The sequence below is a fragment of the Phaethon lepturus genome, unplaced genomic scaffold (assembly GCF_000687285.1).
Source record: "Phaethon lepturus isolate BGI_N335 unplaced genomic scaffold, ASM68728v1 scaffold11778, whole genome shotgun sequence".
In the NCBI taxonomy this organism is placed as follows: domain Eukaryota; kingdom Metazoa; phylum Chordata; class Aves; order Phaethontiformes; family Phaethontidae; genus Phaethon; species Phaethon lepturus.
Window position 1 is genome coordinate 92,559 of NW_010555556.1, and position 13,951 is coordinate 106,509.

Here is a 13,951-nt window from a genome sequence, read left to right on the forward strand (position 1 = left end):
GCAGAAACTTTGTGTGGACTCACTACAGCCCCCAAATGAGACAGATGCAACTAGATCTTCTACAGAGATCCTTTCTAATGAACAGTGCTGGCTGTGCCATTTCCTAAACTGAATTTAAGACACTGAGGATTTGGGGACACAGCTGGAGGTACACAGGAGTTATTGAGGAAAGGGGCTAGTAACTGTGAAAGTGCCCTATAAATGTGGTCCTTGTGACCTAACTGCTCTGATGCAAAGGTATAAGGCAACAGAGTTCACGGCAGACAGAAAACCAGATCTGCTGTGGTTTCTGTTACTGCTGAGAAGGCCTGAAATCCAGACAGAGTAATAAATGGAAGTAAGAACTGGAAAGCTGGGGTTTTTTTCCCCTAGATTAGCTAGGATTTGCTAAGAATTACTCATGAGCAGAGTTCAAAAATTCAAATCTAATGAAACAGTCTTTTCACTAATGGGCAAGCTGTCAATTTGAGAAGAGGAACAACTCGTATTTTACAAATACACCTTCTGGTAGAGCTCTCTCTTGTATTCCTGGTTTATTCCCATTATCTCTGGAAGCCTTTAAACCTCAGTGTCTCTAATAAAGACAAAGCTATCAGAGCAACCACAACTGCTGGAAAGGAAGGACTTTTTGTTTCTTGTAGCGAGACTCAGCTGACCAGCTGCCTTTAATGCCTGCTTGATACTGTGTTGATTCATCAGTGGCAATTATGACTGTTTCTATCTCTGTGTGTTTCCAGATGAAATATGCTTTTCTTTACAAAAAAAGGCCAGAAGTACCTAGAACAACTGATGTATGGGCACCCCCCTCTTTTCCCAGGTATTTTTGTCTATCTGTTAAAGTAGGACTTTGGAAACTAGTGCTATTCATCATATTAGCCTGTCAGTAGAGGCCTCAACTTTCCTTCTGAGATACAGGATTTACAGTTACTGCTTTGACAGCATTATGAGGATCCTTCTGTTAATGAGGATGATTCAGAAACATTCACTTTTAAATATTTCTGAAGATTTAGACTTAGTGTTGTTTTGTTTTTCCCCTTTTCCTTCTTACCCCTCTGATATTCATTTCTGAGGTCCTCTTACCCCTTCAAGTCTACAAGTTTCTCAAAGGGTCTCAGTCCCATCTAGCTACCTTGGGAAGTGCTAGGGCAAAGGGTCTTTCGGGAAGAGGCCTAGACACGATGTTTCAGCATGTGCCAGATGTGCACATGAATCAAGACAGTGACTGCTAAAGTAATAGGAGAGGAATAACTGGTTATAGGGCTATTTAGTGAGCATAAACAGAGCTGGTTCAGACAGCAGGGTTGCATCTGCCTGCAATCCTTGGGGCAGGCTTGAACACTGCACTGACGACTCAGCCTGCAGTTCTGCATCACACAGTGGGGAGACAACTTCATCAGGGTTAAGATCTAAGATATCTCTGTGGCATCCCAGAGTTCCCTCTCCACAGTTTTTCTGACATTGCGAGATTGCAATTTTATATTTAACCAGAAATATATCCTTTCTCTTGTTCCTCGCCGAGCATGGTCTGTAGAGGGGAGCCCTTAGCCTATGTGTCCCGCTTCGATGAGAACCAGGCTGGGGAGAAGGCTGTAGTGGGCCTGGGAGGTCCACATTACATGACTGCACAGGAACTCCTATTCTACACGAACCTACCTGGGAAGATTCCTGTGATTTGGTGGGGGTTTTTTTTGGTTGGGTTTTGTTGTTTTTTGTTGGTTGTTTTTTTTTTTTTGGTGGAAGATTATTGTTGTGGTTTAACCATAGCCATTATACAAGGAAAGCCTGACTGAAAAGAAGGCATGACTTAAGGGACTCATGATGTTAGCAGCTACTAGTGCAGCACGTGCATAAAGCAGTTGGTGTTTAAAAAAACCCAAGTCTTTCTGATATGTAGTGTAATCTCCCTGAAACGTTAGTTTCCCTGAAATCCCTTAATTGAATCTTCTAAAGGCCTGAAGAGATAGTGAGGGAGAAAGAGAGAGAAAAAAGATACAGAGAGATTAAAGCAGCTTTTCTAGTTAGTCCAAGAGCGAGTGAGTCTCCTTCTATATCTCTTTCTTCATCTATTCAAGGCCTCATTCACTTCCCATGTGCCTCCCACTGACAGTATTGCTGCTTAAGCACACTATGCATGAATTGCCATAATGTTTTATTTTGTTATAATTGGTTTCTTTAAACCAAGGCTTTAACACCCACTGTCTCATGCCATTACCATGGGCATTCTGACCTGCTTTCATGTAAATTGCAGCATCCAAAAGACATAGGGATTTTTTTTTCTTTCTTCCCCATAGACAAGTAACATCTGTGTGAATTCACATTATTTCCTAATAGACAAAAATTGAACTTAAATGCAGTGTACATCAAGATAATAAATGACTCTTGTTAGAGGAAGTTACTGAATAGAGCTCACTGAAGTACTCTCTATTCTCTCAGCGTGACATCTTTCTTTAGGGCAAACACTTTGAATGTTGTTATTATAAGGAGGCCTTATAACAAAGGTGCCTATAGTGTGAATGTAGTTCAGTGGGACTGGGAGTACTGTGCTGTTAGAGCTGGTCAGAGTGCTGGATGGGATCTTTGTATACCATTCCTATGTTGCTATTCATTACACCAGAGCAGAGTTACGTAGTGGAGATGTTGGTTTTGCACAGGCAGAAATGCCAGGCTTTCTGTGTGTAGCCATGGCTTTGGACAGGGAACAACTTTCAGGAAGAAAAACCCAGGCTTATACCAGCATCTGCCTAATTTTGTATTACGGAAGGTTTGTCCCTCCAATCTGCTAGGCAGGCATCTTCTTCAAACTCAGCAGACATTCCTGAGAGACTGTCTAGAGGGGAGAGGTGACAGGTAGTGAGGGAGAGAAGACAGGACTATTTAGACTAGCTTAGCAGCTGGAATGCATTAGATTCTAGCAAGGTTTTCCTCCTTGGAGAAATCTTTAAGCAATTAAATTAGCAGAAGGCCTAGGGAATTGAACAAACTGAAAACTCCTGTTTCCCTGAGCTGCCCTCCAAAATTAGGCCATCAGAGTCTCCGATAAGCTGCAGATCTCTGGAGGGGGATAGAGCCTGAGAAGACCTGGCGTTTTGCTGCTTGTAAACCTACCCACCCTCTTCTTGCACATTCTTCAGCCTGCTGCACTCCCACCCTTTCCCAGCCTTTGACTCTGCAAACAGTCAAGAGAAGCCTTGGTGTGACAGGCACAGGCAGAAAATTAACTGGTCTGAAGAAAGGGTGAAGCAGCAATACTGTCTACAGATGTAAAGTTGCCCAGAATAAGGGTGGTCTCCTGCAACTTCATGAGCTGCATGTTGCCTATAAGTAAGTCAGGACTGTGTTGCTGGAAGCAGGAGCACAGAATGAGCCAGAAGGCAGATGAACCCTACAGCCCAGCTACACTTCCAGGCCAGCCCAAAAGGACCAGTGGGACCCCTGTGAAGACCTCATCCTCTCCTGCTTTCTGCCTGCTCTCAGAGGCCCCTCTCCTTCAGCTCTGCTAATATGCGGCTTGTTAATGTGATTCCCAGCCACATTAAGATTTTGGGATAGAGCTTGTAAAGTAACAAGTCTTTAAGAGAACACAGCCCTTCTCCTGTATGAAATGCAGAGTGCCTCTGAGACACGGTCTTTCAGAAGAAGGACAAAGTATCACAGAAATAATGAAAATCTCAGACAACTTTCTATCCCCAGACCCATTCAGAAACCCTTTAATGCCACATTTTGTTACCAAGGCCAAAGTCATTGTTGGTGCAGTTGTGGATCCATTGTTTCTTCACAAAGCCATTGCTGTAGAGAGCTGTAGACTCAGCCAACCACATAGATACAAAACAATAAGTGCATTAAGCAAAGGTGTTCTGTTGCAAGACCTGAAAATGCTTCATAAGTGTTGCCAAATGAGATGTACATATCTCATAAATATTATCAGATGAGATGTAATGACATCATTCCCAAAAACTTCTATGAACCCAGCAGTACAAAACTCCTCACTGCTCACACATTTTCTGCTCACAGGTGTTAATTCCTCTACTTACTACTGTATCTACTGTAACTTGGTTGACTTAATTCAGATAAAGATGATTTTTCTCTAGGGTCCCCAGATTCTTTGAAATTGGTCAGTACCAGATATCTAGATCAGAAGAATAATCTGTAGCTCCAAGCAACACATCAGGAGGACGGTACCAGAGTGTCTCCACTTCAGAGGAGTATGTCTGTCTGTGGATGGACTTGGCACGAGCAAGGCCTGCAAAAAAAAAAAAAAAAAGAGAGAGAGACTGCTGTGTTAGGACAATCCTTCTACGTGTACAAAGCATAGATGATAATAATAGGAAACAGTACATTATTTTCTCTTGGATCTTTAAACACAGGCGATCCCAATGCAGTTTACAAGCAATTGACAAAGAAAGTGCATCTGGAATACACCTCTGGGGCAGATCAGATCAAGCAATATGCTGTGTTTTGCAGGGCTTTACCATTTGTGAAGCAGCCATCCCACACCAATGCCAAGAAAGCCTTTTAGTTCAGCACATTGCTGTGGACTCTAAATGTTACATTATTTTCTGAACAGCGAGGGGTTGACTCTCAATTCTCTTGAACCAGTTTTATGTGGCAGTAATTGCTCTGACTTAAGTGAGGTTACTCCCTGCACCTATCAGTATAAATGTAAGAAAGGCTGGACTGACCACAGAAATAGTTTCCTAAAGTTCAGTAAGAGGTTATGCTTCTGTGCCTTAATTGGCTGTGGATACAGATCTATGTGCATGCTTAAGCTTCGGTCTGAGCAGATACATTAGCAGTATCCAAACTGTGAGTCACCAAAGTTGGCTAATTTGAGCTCACCGGGGCAACTGATGAGTAAGTTCTGGGGTTTCAGATCACCGTGAAGAATGTGTTGTTGTTGGATGTAAGCCAGGCCACGCAAAAGCTGGAACATGAAGAGCTAGAAAAAGCTACCAAAAAACTGAAATGATTTTGTGTGACTTTGCATTGATACATTAACTCTGAACTTCAGGAGAATTCCTGGAACAAAGCAAGTAAGAAAGCAGTACAACCCCCCAAAATGAGTAGAGCTGACTGAGGAAAACTGTGGTGGGGTATGACTGCCGTGGAGCTTTCTGAGGTTTTTGGGGTGAAATATTTGGCCATGAGGGCAGTTATAGTGCAGTCCCTAAATGCACTATATAACTATATAACATTTTGGAAATTTAACGAAGACTTAGACATGGACTATTGATTGCAGGAGCAAGTTCAACTTGCTAAAACACGGACCAGCCTTTCAGAACAGCAGATATTCTGATTTCAGTGTTCAAGACAAAGACATACAGCCAAGCAAAATGAAGGTTTAAGGAGCTGGAAGTTTTGCCCATTTGAGCCAGCTGACACCAGCAGAGGGAGTTCTGCGGCCACTGTACACACCACCTCTTCCCAGTGTAAGCTGGACCAGTGAACTGTCTTACTTGACAATGTGAACTGTTATCTTCAAGCTGGGAAAAAACACAAAGACCTGATTTGAACGGATATAGCAAGTAAGATATGATGAATCAAGCAAGCAAGCAAGCAAGAAATACCTAACTCCTACCACCACGACAGTATAAATAAGCCTGGAGTAAAATAAGTGGGGCTGAAACAAGGTATGAAATCGGACAGTGGATAGAAACAAAACACAGCAAAAGTAATTGTATCTTCACCAGAGAAAAGATATTTTTCACCAGAAGCTTAATCTGAAGAGGAAGAAAAACAGTGACACCCATAGGTCATTTTTGTACCAGAAAAGTATCCCTGTAATACTCTGCATACTTGCATCATATTCGATAGGAATCACTCAGAGAAAAAACAAACAACACTTGCCAGCAGAAATGAAGCAAGCTAGATGATCCTCCTAAAGGAGCTGTAAATCATTTTGCAGTTCAGTTTCTGCTGACAATGAGGATTTCGGACAGGAAAGCAGAGCAGCTGGCTGGTGTTTACTCACAGAAATGCCAGTGAGTACATGTTACAGCCATGTACTCCATGGGCTGTACAAGCCCGCCTGGTAGCAGAACCCTTGAGACCTGTGCCAAAGCTACAACACTGCATCTTGGACATATCTGAGCTTTAAGGTTGTTTAAAATCTGGGGCCCCAAGAAACTTCATTAGAATTGGAGTTGCTTAACAACTATCTGGAAGAAGATATGAACAAGGTGGCAACATTTGAAGATGACAGAAGTATTTAGATTAGCTGTGATAAGAAGTGACAGTGAGGAACTTCAGAGAGATCTGACAAAGTCAGATGAACAGGCAGTTTGATAAGATACAAAGTTATTGTTGACAGCTGTAAGATAAATTAACTGAAGCCGCTCAGGAAAAGGACCCACGCATTCACTGAGGACATCTGCACTGAAACCGTAAGTCAGTACGCCGCAACAATCCTGAAAGCTAATTAAATGTGGATGCGTACCAAGGAGAGTAGGAGAATATTATAACATCAGCCTACAAAGTAAGGGTGTATCTTCACTTGTGCTCAGGTCCAGTCAACCAGTCCCAAAAAGCTGTAGTAGAAACAAAAGGGATTTAAATGACTGTAAATATGAAGATAGTTCCAGATGAGGGGAGAGTGAGATTTGAGAGCTTTTAATTAGAGAGATGAATAATACATTCTAATGATGAGGATACAAATTTGTGTAGAGGCAGATTTGCTTGCCACAAGATGTCATTGTTCACAAAAGCTGAATGTCCTCTTGCAGGCTCAGAAAATGGGAAGCAGGGCTAACGGAAAAAAAGGCTTTGGAGACTGAGAGGCAGGTTGTTACATCTTTGTCAAAGGCAGCTTTTCTCCAAAGTGTTTGTCATACATAGAACAAGTAAATATTAGTAAGCAATTTACAGTGACCATACATAGTGGAAAGTAACACTTCCTCATGCTTTGAGGGATACTACTCTTTTAAGGAACTCACCATAACATTGCACGAACGAGGTCCTCCAGGATGCTGGTCCATGTACTGTGCTAGACCTATGTGCTAAGAAAAAGAGGAGAACTTCAGTCAAAGCGACTAGTGTAAAATACTTCTACCAACAATGCCTCATCTGTAAATGGAAAAAATATGCAACCACTACAAAGGTGTCTCTTTCACCTTGGTGAGCATCTGATGTGATGCAGCATACAAGGATGCGCTTAAGTGCTGGGTCAAATCAGGGACCTGGCTGACCTGTTATCTCACCCTAGCAGTTTATGACCTGAAGGTGATAGTTAACAGAATTCATACTTGTACCAGAATTAATCATAAAGCTGCACTAAGAAGACATAGCCCCTGTATTTTCCTTATAAATCAGTTGATAGCTATCAGCAAAAGCAACACAAGTGGCAAGACTCATGCTGAGAACTTTTTTATTGGCATCCTGCCCTCCCCACGAGAGCAACCCACATCTTGGTCATGGTGAGCCACTGTTGTCAGTGCCAAATCTGACCCCAACTGGGATGTGTGCTTGTATCATTATTTCCTATCCTTGCTGTGGCTCAAGAACAGTACTTCTATTGTGTTGTCAAGGCAGAAATGGAAGTAAATAGTGTCTGCCACCCTAGTGGAGACAAGATGTGGAATCATTTTGTGTACAGCTGTCACATTTGCAGAAAGAAGAGAGTAAGGCTGTGTGGCTGGAAAGCAGGAGATCAAGAAGAAAAATCAATCATTGCACTAAAGGATCACAACTTGTTTCTTTGTAGATGTCTCATAATGCAGTAAATGCATTATGCAGCCACTTCCCAGTACTTCCAGTACTAGCTCCACAGGAAGCTAGAAAAAGATCAACTCACCATGTACTCAAGGACAAATGTTAGTGTCTCCGTGGTCTAGATAATATCATGAAGCAGTACAATGTTGGCACGTTTCAAACACTTGAGAAGAGAAGCTGGGGAAACAGAAGAGGAAGATCAACTTTGCTGCTGCTGCTGGAAGTGGAAGGAGAAAGTGCATACAGCAACACAGTGAAAATAAAAAATTGGGGAGAAATAGCCCAAACTTGGCATTTGTGTAAGAAGCAGCAGCTACTGAGTCTGGAGGAGGATGGAACAGCTCCGTAGGGAAGCAAGCATCAATGCTCTGGGCTTGGCAGGAACTTGTCCATATCTCAGAGGTGGGATCTTGCCTCTGTCAGAAATAGCAGCTCACGGTTCCCAGCTGTCAGCTTCTCAGCTGAGCAGAAATAATTTCTTCAAGGCAAACGCTGAGAGGCAGGGGCTAGGAGCTCCCAGAGCCAGAATGCAGCAGCCCTCGTCCTGTCACTGAGCTTCTCATCCTTCTCCCATCCACCTCCTGGCATGTTCCCTCAGCAGGGCCCTTAGGAGACCTCTGGGGAAAGCTGAGTTTCTATCAGCTTCCAGCTTCACAATATCAGGGTGTAAAAATCTGGCAAAAGAAATCACTGTAGATGCTAAGCTGAATTCTGAATTTAGCTCTGTGCTTTTAGCTTGGAGAAAGCATATTGGTTACTTTCTCCGGTTTAAAACTCAAAGACTGAGTGAACAGTAACTTGTTTGTATTTATACAACTTTGGCGCGATTTTTCTTTCGGCCTAGCCATCTAAAAGCATCATTGCAACTGTGTGGCCCTGGTCCTTAGGTGATGACACGCCTTCGCCAAGCCTCAGCACATCTAGAGCGTGGTGATGGAGTGGGCAGCACATGGAGCAGTCTCTGCCTCTGTACACACCACAGAACACTGACTGATGCTAAGACAAAAGCTACAGCCTTCTGAGCCTTTCAGCCTTGTGTTAGGTTTCTCATGATACAGCAGGCTCCAGCTGACACATTCATGAAGGCAGCTTCTCAGCAGAAAGTCTCAAAGATAGTTTTTATGGGGGAAGAGCATGCATAGCTGCATCATTTGCTACCATAGATTTGAGACAATAGTTGCTGTAGCTCTGTACAGAGGAGGGATGTGTGGATGTGGTGCAGCTGGGATCGCTCTGTCTGTAGATCCCTGGCACTACTGAGGAATCCAAGCTAGCTGTTATACCAAAACTGTGCACAGACAGAAGCCCCAAAGCTCAGCAAAATCAGGGGTCCCCGACTCCAGCTTTTAATTCAGCTACTGACATAGCAGAATAGCCTCAGAGCTGCTCCAGACTCACCTTTCCCTGCTGATTAAAAACAAATTAGTTTACTGTCAGACCACACAGTGCTACAAATTTCATTCAGATGAGGCGTGCGTATACAATCTCGTTTCTGCTGAATTAGCCGAAGCATACAATACAGAGCTTGGGCCAGCCGTGGGAGGCCAAATGAGTTTTCGTCCCGGATAAAAGCTGCTTTTTGTTTTTCAAACAATCTGCAAAAGATATCTGAAGAGTTTCATGCTGGCAGAGCAAATTCATACTGGATTAGCACTTTGCCTTTTGTGACCGTAACAATTTCACCTGGTTCTAAGCGCCCTACAGCCAGATACACTGTACTACGCAGCTGTGGCCTAAGCATATGTCAGTACTGAGACTGCTGAGCAGTAAGGGGGGCCTGATTCAGCATAACTACTGGAAACAGCACAGCTCGTAAATAGTTCTTGCACAGGGCTTGGTGCCGCTACAGCTAAACTGCCTCTAGTACCGATGCTAGTCCGTTTAGCTACCACCAGTATGTTTCCAGTGCACGGCAGCATGAACCTTAAACATGCTCCAAACTGCACCTAATTGCCTATGAACCCAGTAAAGATACTCTGGCTAAATCCCACCTGCTACAGAAAAGGGCTAACCAGGCTCAGTGATACCTCAGAAAACCCGTATGACCAGAGCTGTTGCTCCAAAGGAGCAGTACAGAGGGTCCACAGTAAGACGGAGAATTCAGCCCTTGTGCCCAAATCAGGCCTCTTGGAACTGCTCCTCACTTGGTTGCTTTTACAACCCCCGGCCGGGGTGTCAGGTGCTACAGCCAGAGCTGAGCTTTAAACGCACTTCGTCTCTGTGGGGCTTCCCAGGGTGAAGCAGCTCTTTGTCAGGGGAGTGCCATTCCTCCAGGGGAGCAGAGAATGCACCGTGTTAATAAATCTTGTGCTTTGTTTGCACTACTGACTTACATTGTAAATTTGAGGTGTCAGATGCTGCAAAGCTCAGCAGTACACAAAAGATCTATTTAAAGTAGACCCTTCATAGGATCACTCTTGTTTTCTCCCATAATGAATGAAGTTATGGCACTCAGTCTGTCCAGTAGAGCATGTTAAAGGGGTGCTGATCTTTAGAGCATCATTAGTTCTATGTAGATAAAGCTTTTAAGGCTTATTTTACTGGTGGGCTACAAGTGTAAATGCAGAGCAAAAGCACCACAGCAAATGAGCGTATAGGAAACTGTAACACAAGCCATTCTGTAAATAGGCATGTTTAGGTGTCTCTCTGCTTTCACCCAGAATTGGACTAAGAACTTTGTAAACTTTCATATGTTAATTACACTGTTATAAACCTGGAGTGGGTCCACTGACCTCTCTCGTTATTCTGACTTGACTGGTATGAGCATCCTTCTGTGCTAGAACTGCTCTGTGAAAGCTGGCACATCTGGTCCCTGGCACTCCATCCCCATGGTGACAACCACATCCCCTTAGTTTTGAACTGCAGTAAGAAGTAGAAAACAAAGTATGTGTGACCTCTTACATTGATAGCTCTCACTAATACCAGACAACACACTGGCACAAAGGTTGCAGATTTCTGTGTAAGAAACCAGATTATGATCCTCTTGGGATTGTAGAGCAGATGAAAACAGAAGCCTTAATCAACCAGGCAGTTTGTGAACTTGGTCTATAGGGACATGTAAATACATTCCACTAAAATTAAGCATTTAAACAAAAGCATTTCTTTTTCAAAGAAGTTGAGAAAGCTGCAGACATTTTGCCCAGTGCCCCACAAAGTCGACCAAAAGAAAGAATTTCTCACTGGCCTGAAATAATAGATGTTATTTAACACTAGTTTTATTGAAAGCATTTCTCTTCAGGCTGGGATGTGTTATGGTCAAGTTATCAGCTGCCATCAAACAGGAAAGTGGCACTGTTTCTGATAACAGCAAGCAGAGACCCTGGTGCAAAGGGCACTTCCAGTCCACAACTGCCCAATGCAACAGTGGCAAAAACTGCTGTGCAGTGCTAGTGTGTAGAAATGGGAGTCAGAAAGCAACTACGGAGCAGATAGCAGGCAGGTGTAAGAGAGCCCCTACACTGCTAGAAGGGACATGCTCTGACTGCAGCCAGCAAGCACTCTCCTTATCACAAGCTCGGATGCAGCTGCCACAAGGGATTACACTGGCCAGCAGCTTCCCTCTCCATCCATCACATGCTCACCCAGCCCAGCACAAAGACCTCCTTTATGAGGGGATAAGGAAACGGAGAGTTTTGGGAGAAGGACAGCCGGCACATTGAGTAGGCAAGAAAGGACTTAGGAAGACATCACATGGAGATTTTTCAGGTTAAAACAAATGCTCTTCAAGAATGATGTCCCTCGCTCTTCACCAGTGTTTGAAGAAGCTCTTTATGTCTTACCTTCCCGAATGGCTGTAAAGGGCACTCCCTCCTCTGCCTCCCGCCTGATCACTTTCAACGCCACCAAATGGCCGTTGATCCTGTCAGGTCAGAGTGGAAGGTCACACGAAGCATCTCAGTGGTCAGCATGACAACAACATTAACAGTCTCCTGGAGTGCTCCACACTTACCCAAGCAAAATTTCTAGGGCTTACTCCCCCATATAGGCCAAGCTCACAAAGGTATTGCAAACCACCTCCATCTTGTCTTCATTAGCAGCAAAACAGGAGCCAGCCTGCCTGGCTAGAGTAGCGCTGTTCTGCTGACCAGGTATTGCTAGAGCATGGCTTTGGGCAGTGTTCCCACTCTGCCTTCTCACAGCTTTCCTGCCCCTGTGTGATGGCAGCATGGCTTCACCTCCAATTTTTCCATCATGCAAGGATCCCTCATTCCAAGGAAAACCCTTGCCTCCCTCCCTGGTGCAGCCAGACAATCTCCTGACACGCTGCTGCAGAGCAAAATGTCTTTGGGGAGCCTCCATGGCTGTAGCAGATGAGTTCCCTGAAAAATTCAGATGGTGCTTTGCAAATACTAGGCAAAGGTGGACTTTTGTTTTGCCTTTATCCTCCTGCAAGTACTGTTAATTGCCCAGCTTCAAGTTCATTCTTACAGATTCCCTTAATGGGTTTTTTCAGCGGACACTGGGAGGGCAATAATGGCACTGGTGGTCCTTGCTCACCTGCTGATCCCCTTGTACACAGTTGCACAGGACCCTTCACACAGCTTTTCTAGATGTACATAGGATGTGGCAGCTCCAAACAGGATGCCTTGTCTCTGCTTCATGAAGAAATTGATATGTGTTTTAGATTGATGGGTAGAACAAGAAGCTACTAGCATGTCATTCAGTAATTAAGTACCGATTCATGGCTGAAATAATCATAGAATGAAATATCTCCTGTCTGGCTCTATGGATGCTTCACACTCACCCATTTGAACCTTTCCACAACATTCTGCTCCTGGAAGGGATCAGTATAACTCCAAGGCCTCTGTGTCCTGTACCTCCAACTCCGGAGGGTGTGGAGCTGCAGGGGTTGCAGTGAGGGTAGAGGAAGAGGTGCTCTGGTTACATCCGACTCCTGGCACCGGAAAAGAAAGCAAGCTGTATCACTGGCAAACCACCATTTTACTGATCTGATTCTTTCCTTTCTCCTTGACTGCACTGGCTTTGAACACTTCACAGCATTTTCATCTCCCTCCCCACCAGTCCCCGATCTCCAGTACAGTTTCTCAGCTCCATCTGTAAGGGGAGCAACCGTCTGTGTGTTCCTGTCTTGGTAAATGGTAGCGCTCACTCTGAGAACACACAAAGACAAAACTGCCTTAACTGCAGAGGACACTTCTACCAGTTTCATTCTAAATGCATGTTATTCTCTCTTACTTTTGATTTATTAATCTCTAGATAGCAATCTGTTACAGCAGGGACTAAAAACCGAATGTGGGAGTGAAATTTCAGGAAGTTTAAATTTATGTCGTCTTCTTCTCCTTAACCCCCTGCTCTCCCCACCCTGTCATGTTGAGCCTTTCTCACCACTGTGTAATTTACACAGCCTGTTAATTTGGCCCATACAGCAGATAGTGCCATAAACTATAAAACTATAAAAATAGTGGTAATGAATGGCAGGCAGCCTGCAAGCTCCTCTGGAGCAGCTACATTGGATGTGTGCCTGCATCACCATTTGACTCAAATATAACAAGATTTGTAATCTATGACATGCTGCCTCCTCCAGAACTGTAGGTTGTTTGCTCCCTCCCTGGGTTACAACCCTGATTGGCACAGAGCTTACTGGAGTGCAATCTTCTCCCCGTTCATCGCATCAAAGGAATTTATTGTCATCTAAGGCACGGAGTCGTCTTTCAGTAGCTTCACAAGCCTGAAGTTGCAAAGTTTGCTGCTGTCTGGTTAGAAGCAAATGTGAATGTTTTGCACTCCCACAACAAGTGGAAGAACCCAGGCTTAACCTATCTCAACGCACAAGTATCACGTTGTGATATTAAATACCTCTGCTGTAGACAGTGCTTCCGTGTGCTGAAGGCCTTGGATATGTTGTGAGCCCCTTCTCTATGAACAGCAGCTGCAGCATCCTGGTCTGACAGCACTTAAACACAACATGTCTCCCATGTTGTTGTCCTGATGCAATTAAAAGGTATCTCTTTTTTTCTCCTTTGCTCCTCCTTATCCCTCTGTCTGCAATAACAGTTCACATGACTTGCATGAGGTCTCTGCCTCAAGCTGTCTTGTGATTTCTGCAGTTTTTCTTTGAAAGTCCGACACACAGTGATCCAAATTCACCCCTGGAGCAGTTCCATTGATTTCAGCTCATTTGGCACGTGCCCTCTAAAAACAGCCAAGATTTTTTCATAACTAAAGATGGAGAATTAAGCAATAAATTCAAACTTTCTGCTCATACAAAGTTCTTTCAGTTAAGCAA

The 13,951-nt window shown here is 43.9% G+C and overlaps 1 protein-coding gene across 1 annotated transcript in view; it reads right to left on the reverse strand.

Moving 5' to 3' along the window:
* Window positions 1-13,332, reverse strand: part of CDK15 (cyclin-dependent kinase 15) — a 35,884-nt gene extending 22,552 nt beyond the window's left edge. Inside the window, 8 exon segments of the mRNA XM_010292201.1 lie at window positions 4,120-4,240; window positions 4,813-4,936; window positions 6,930-6,992; window positions 7,787-7,881; window positions 11,484-11,563; window positions 12,202-12,296; window positions 12,449-12,815; window positions 13,307-13,332. Coding sequence (XP_010290503.1) covers window positions 4,120-4,240; window positions 4,813-4,936; window positions 6,930-6,992; window positions 7,787-7,881; window positions 11,484-11,563; window positions 12,202-12,296; window positions 12,449-12,815; window positions 13,307-13,332 — 971 coding nt within the window.
* Between the last annotated feature and the right edge of the window lie 619 nt (window positions 13,333-13,951).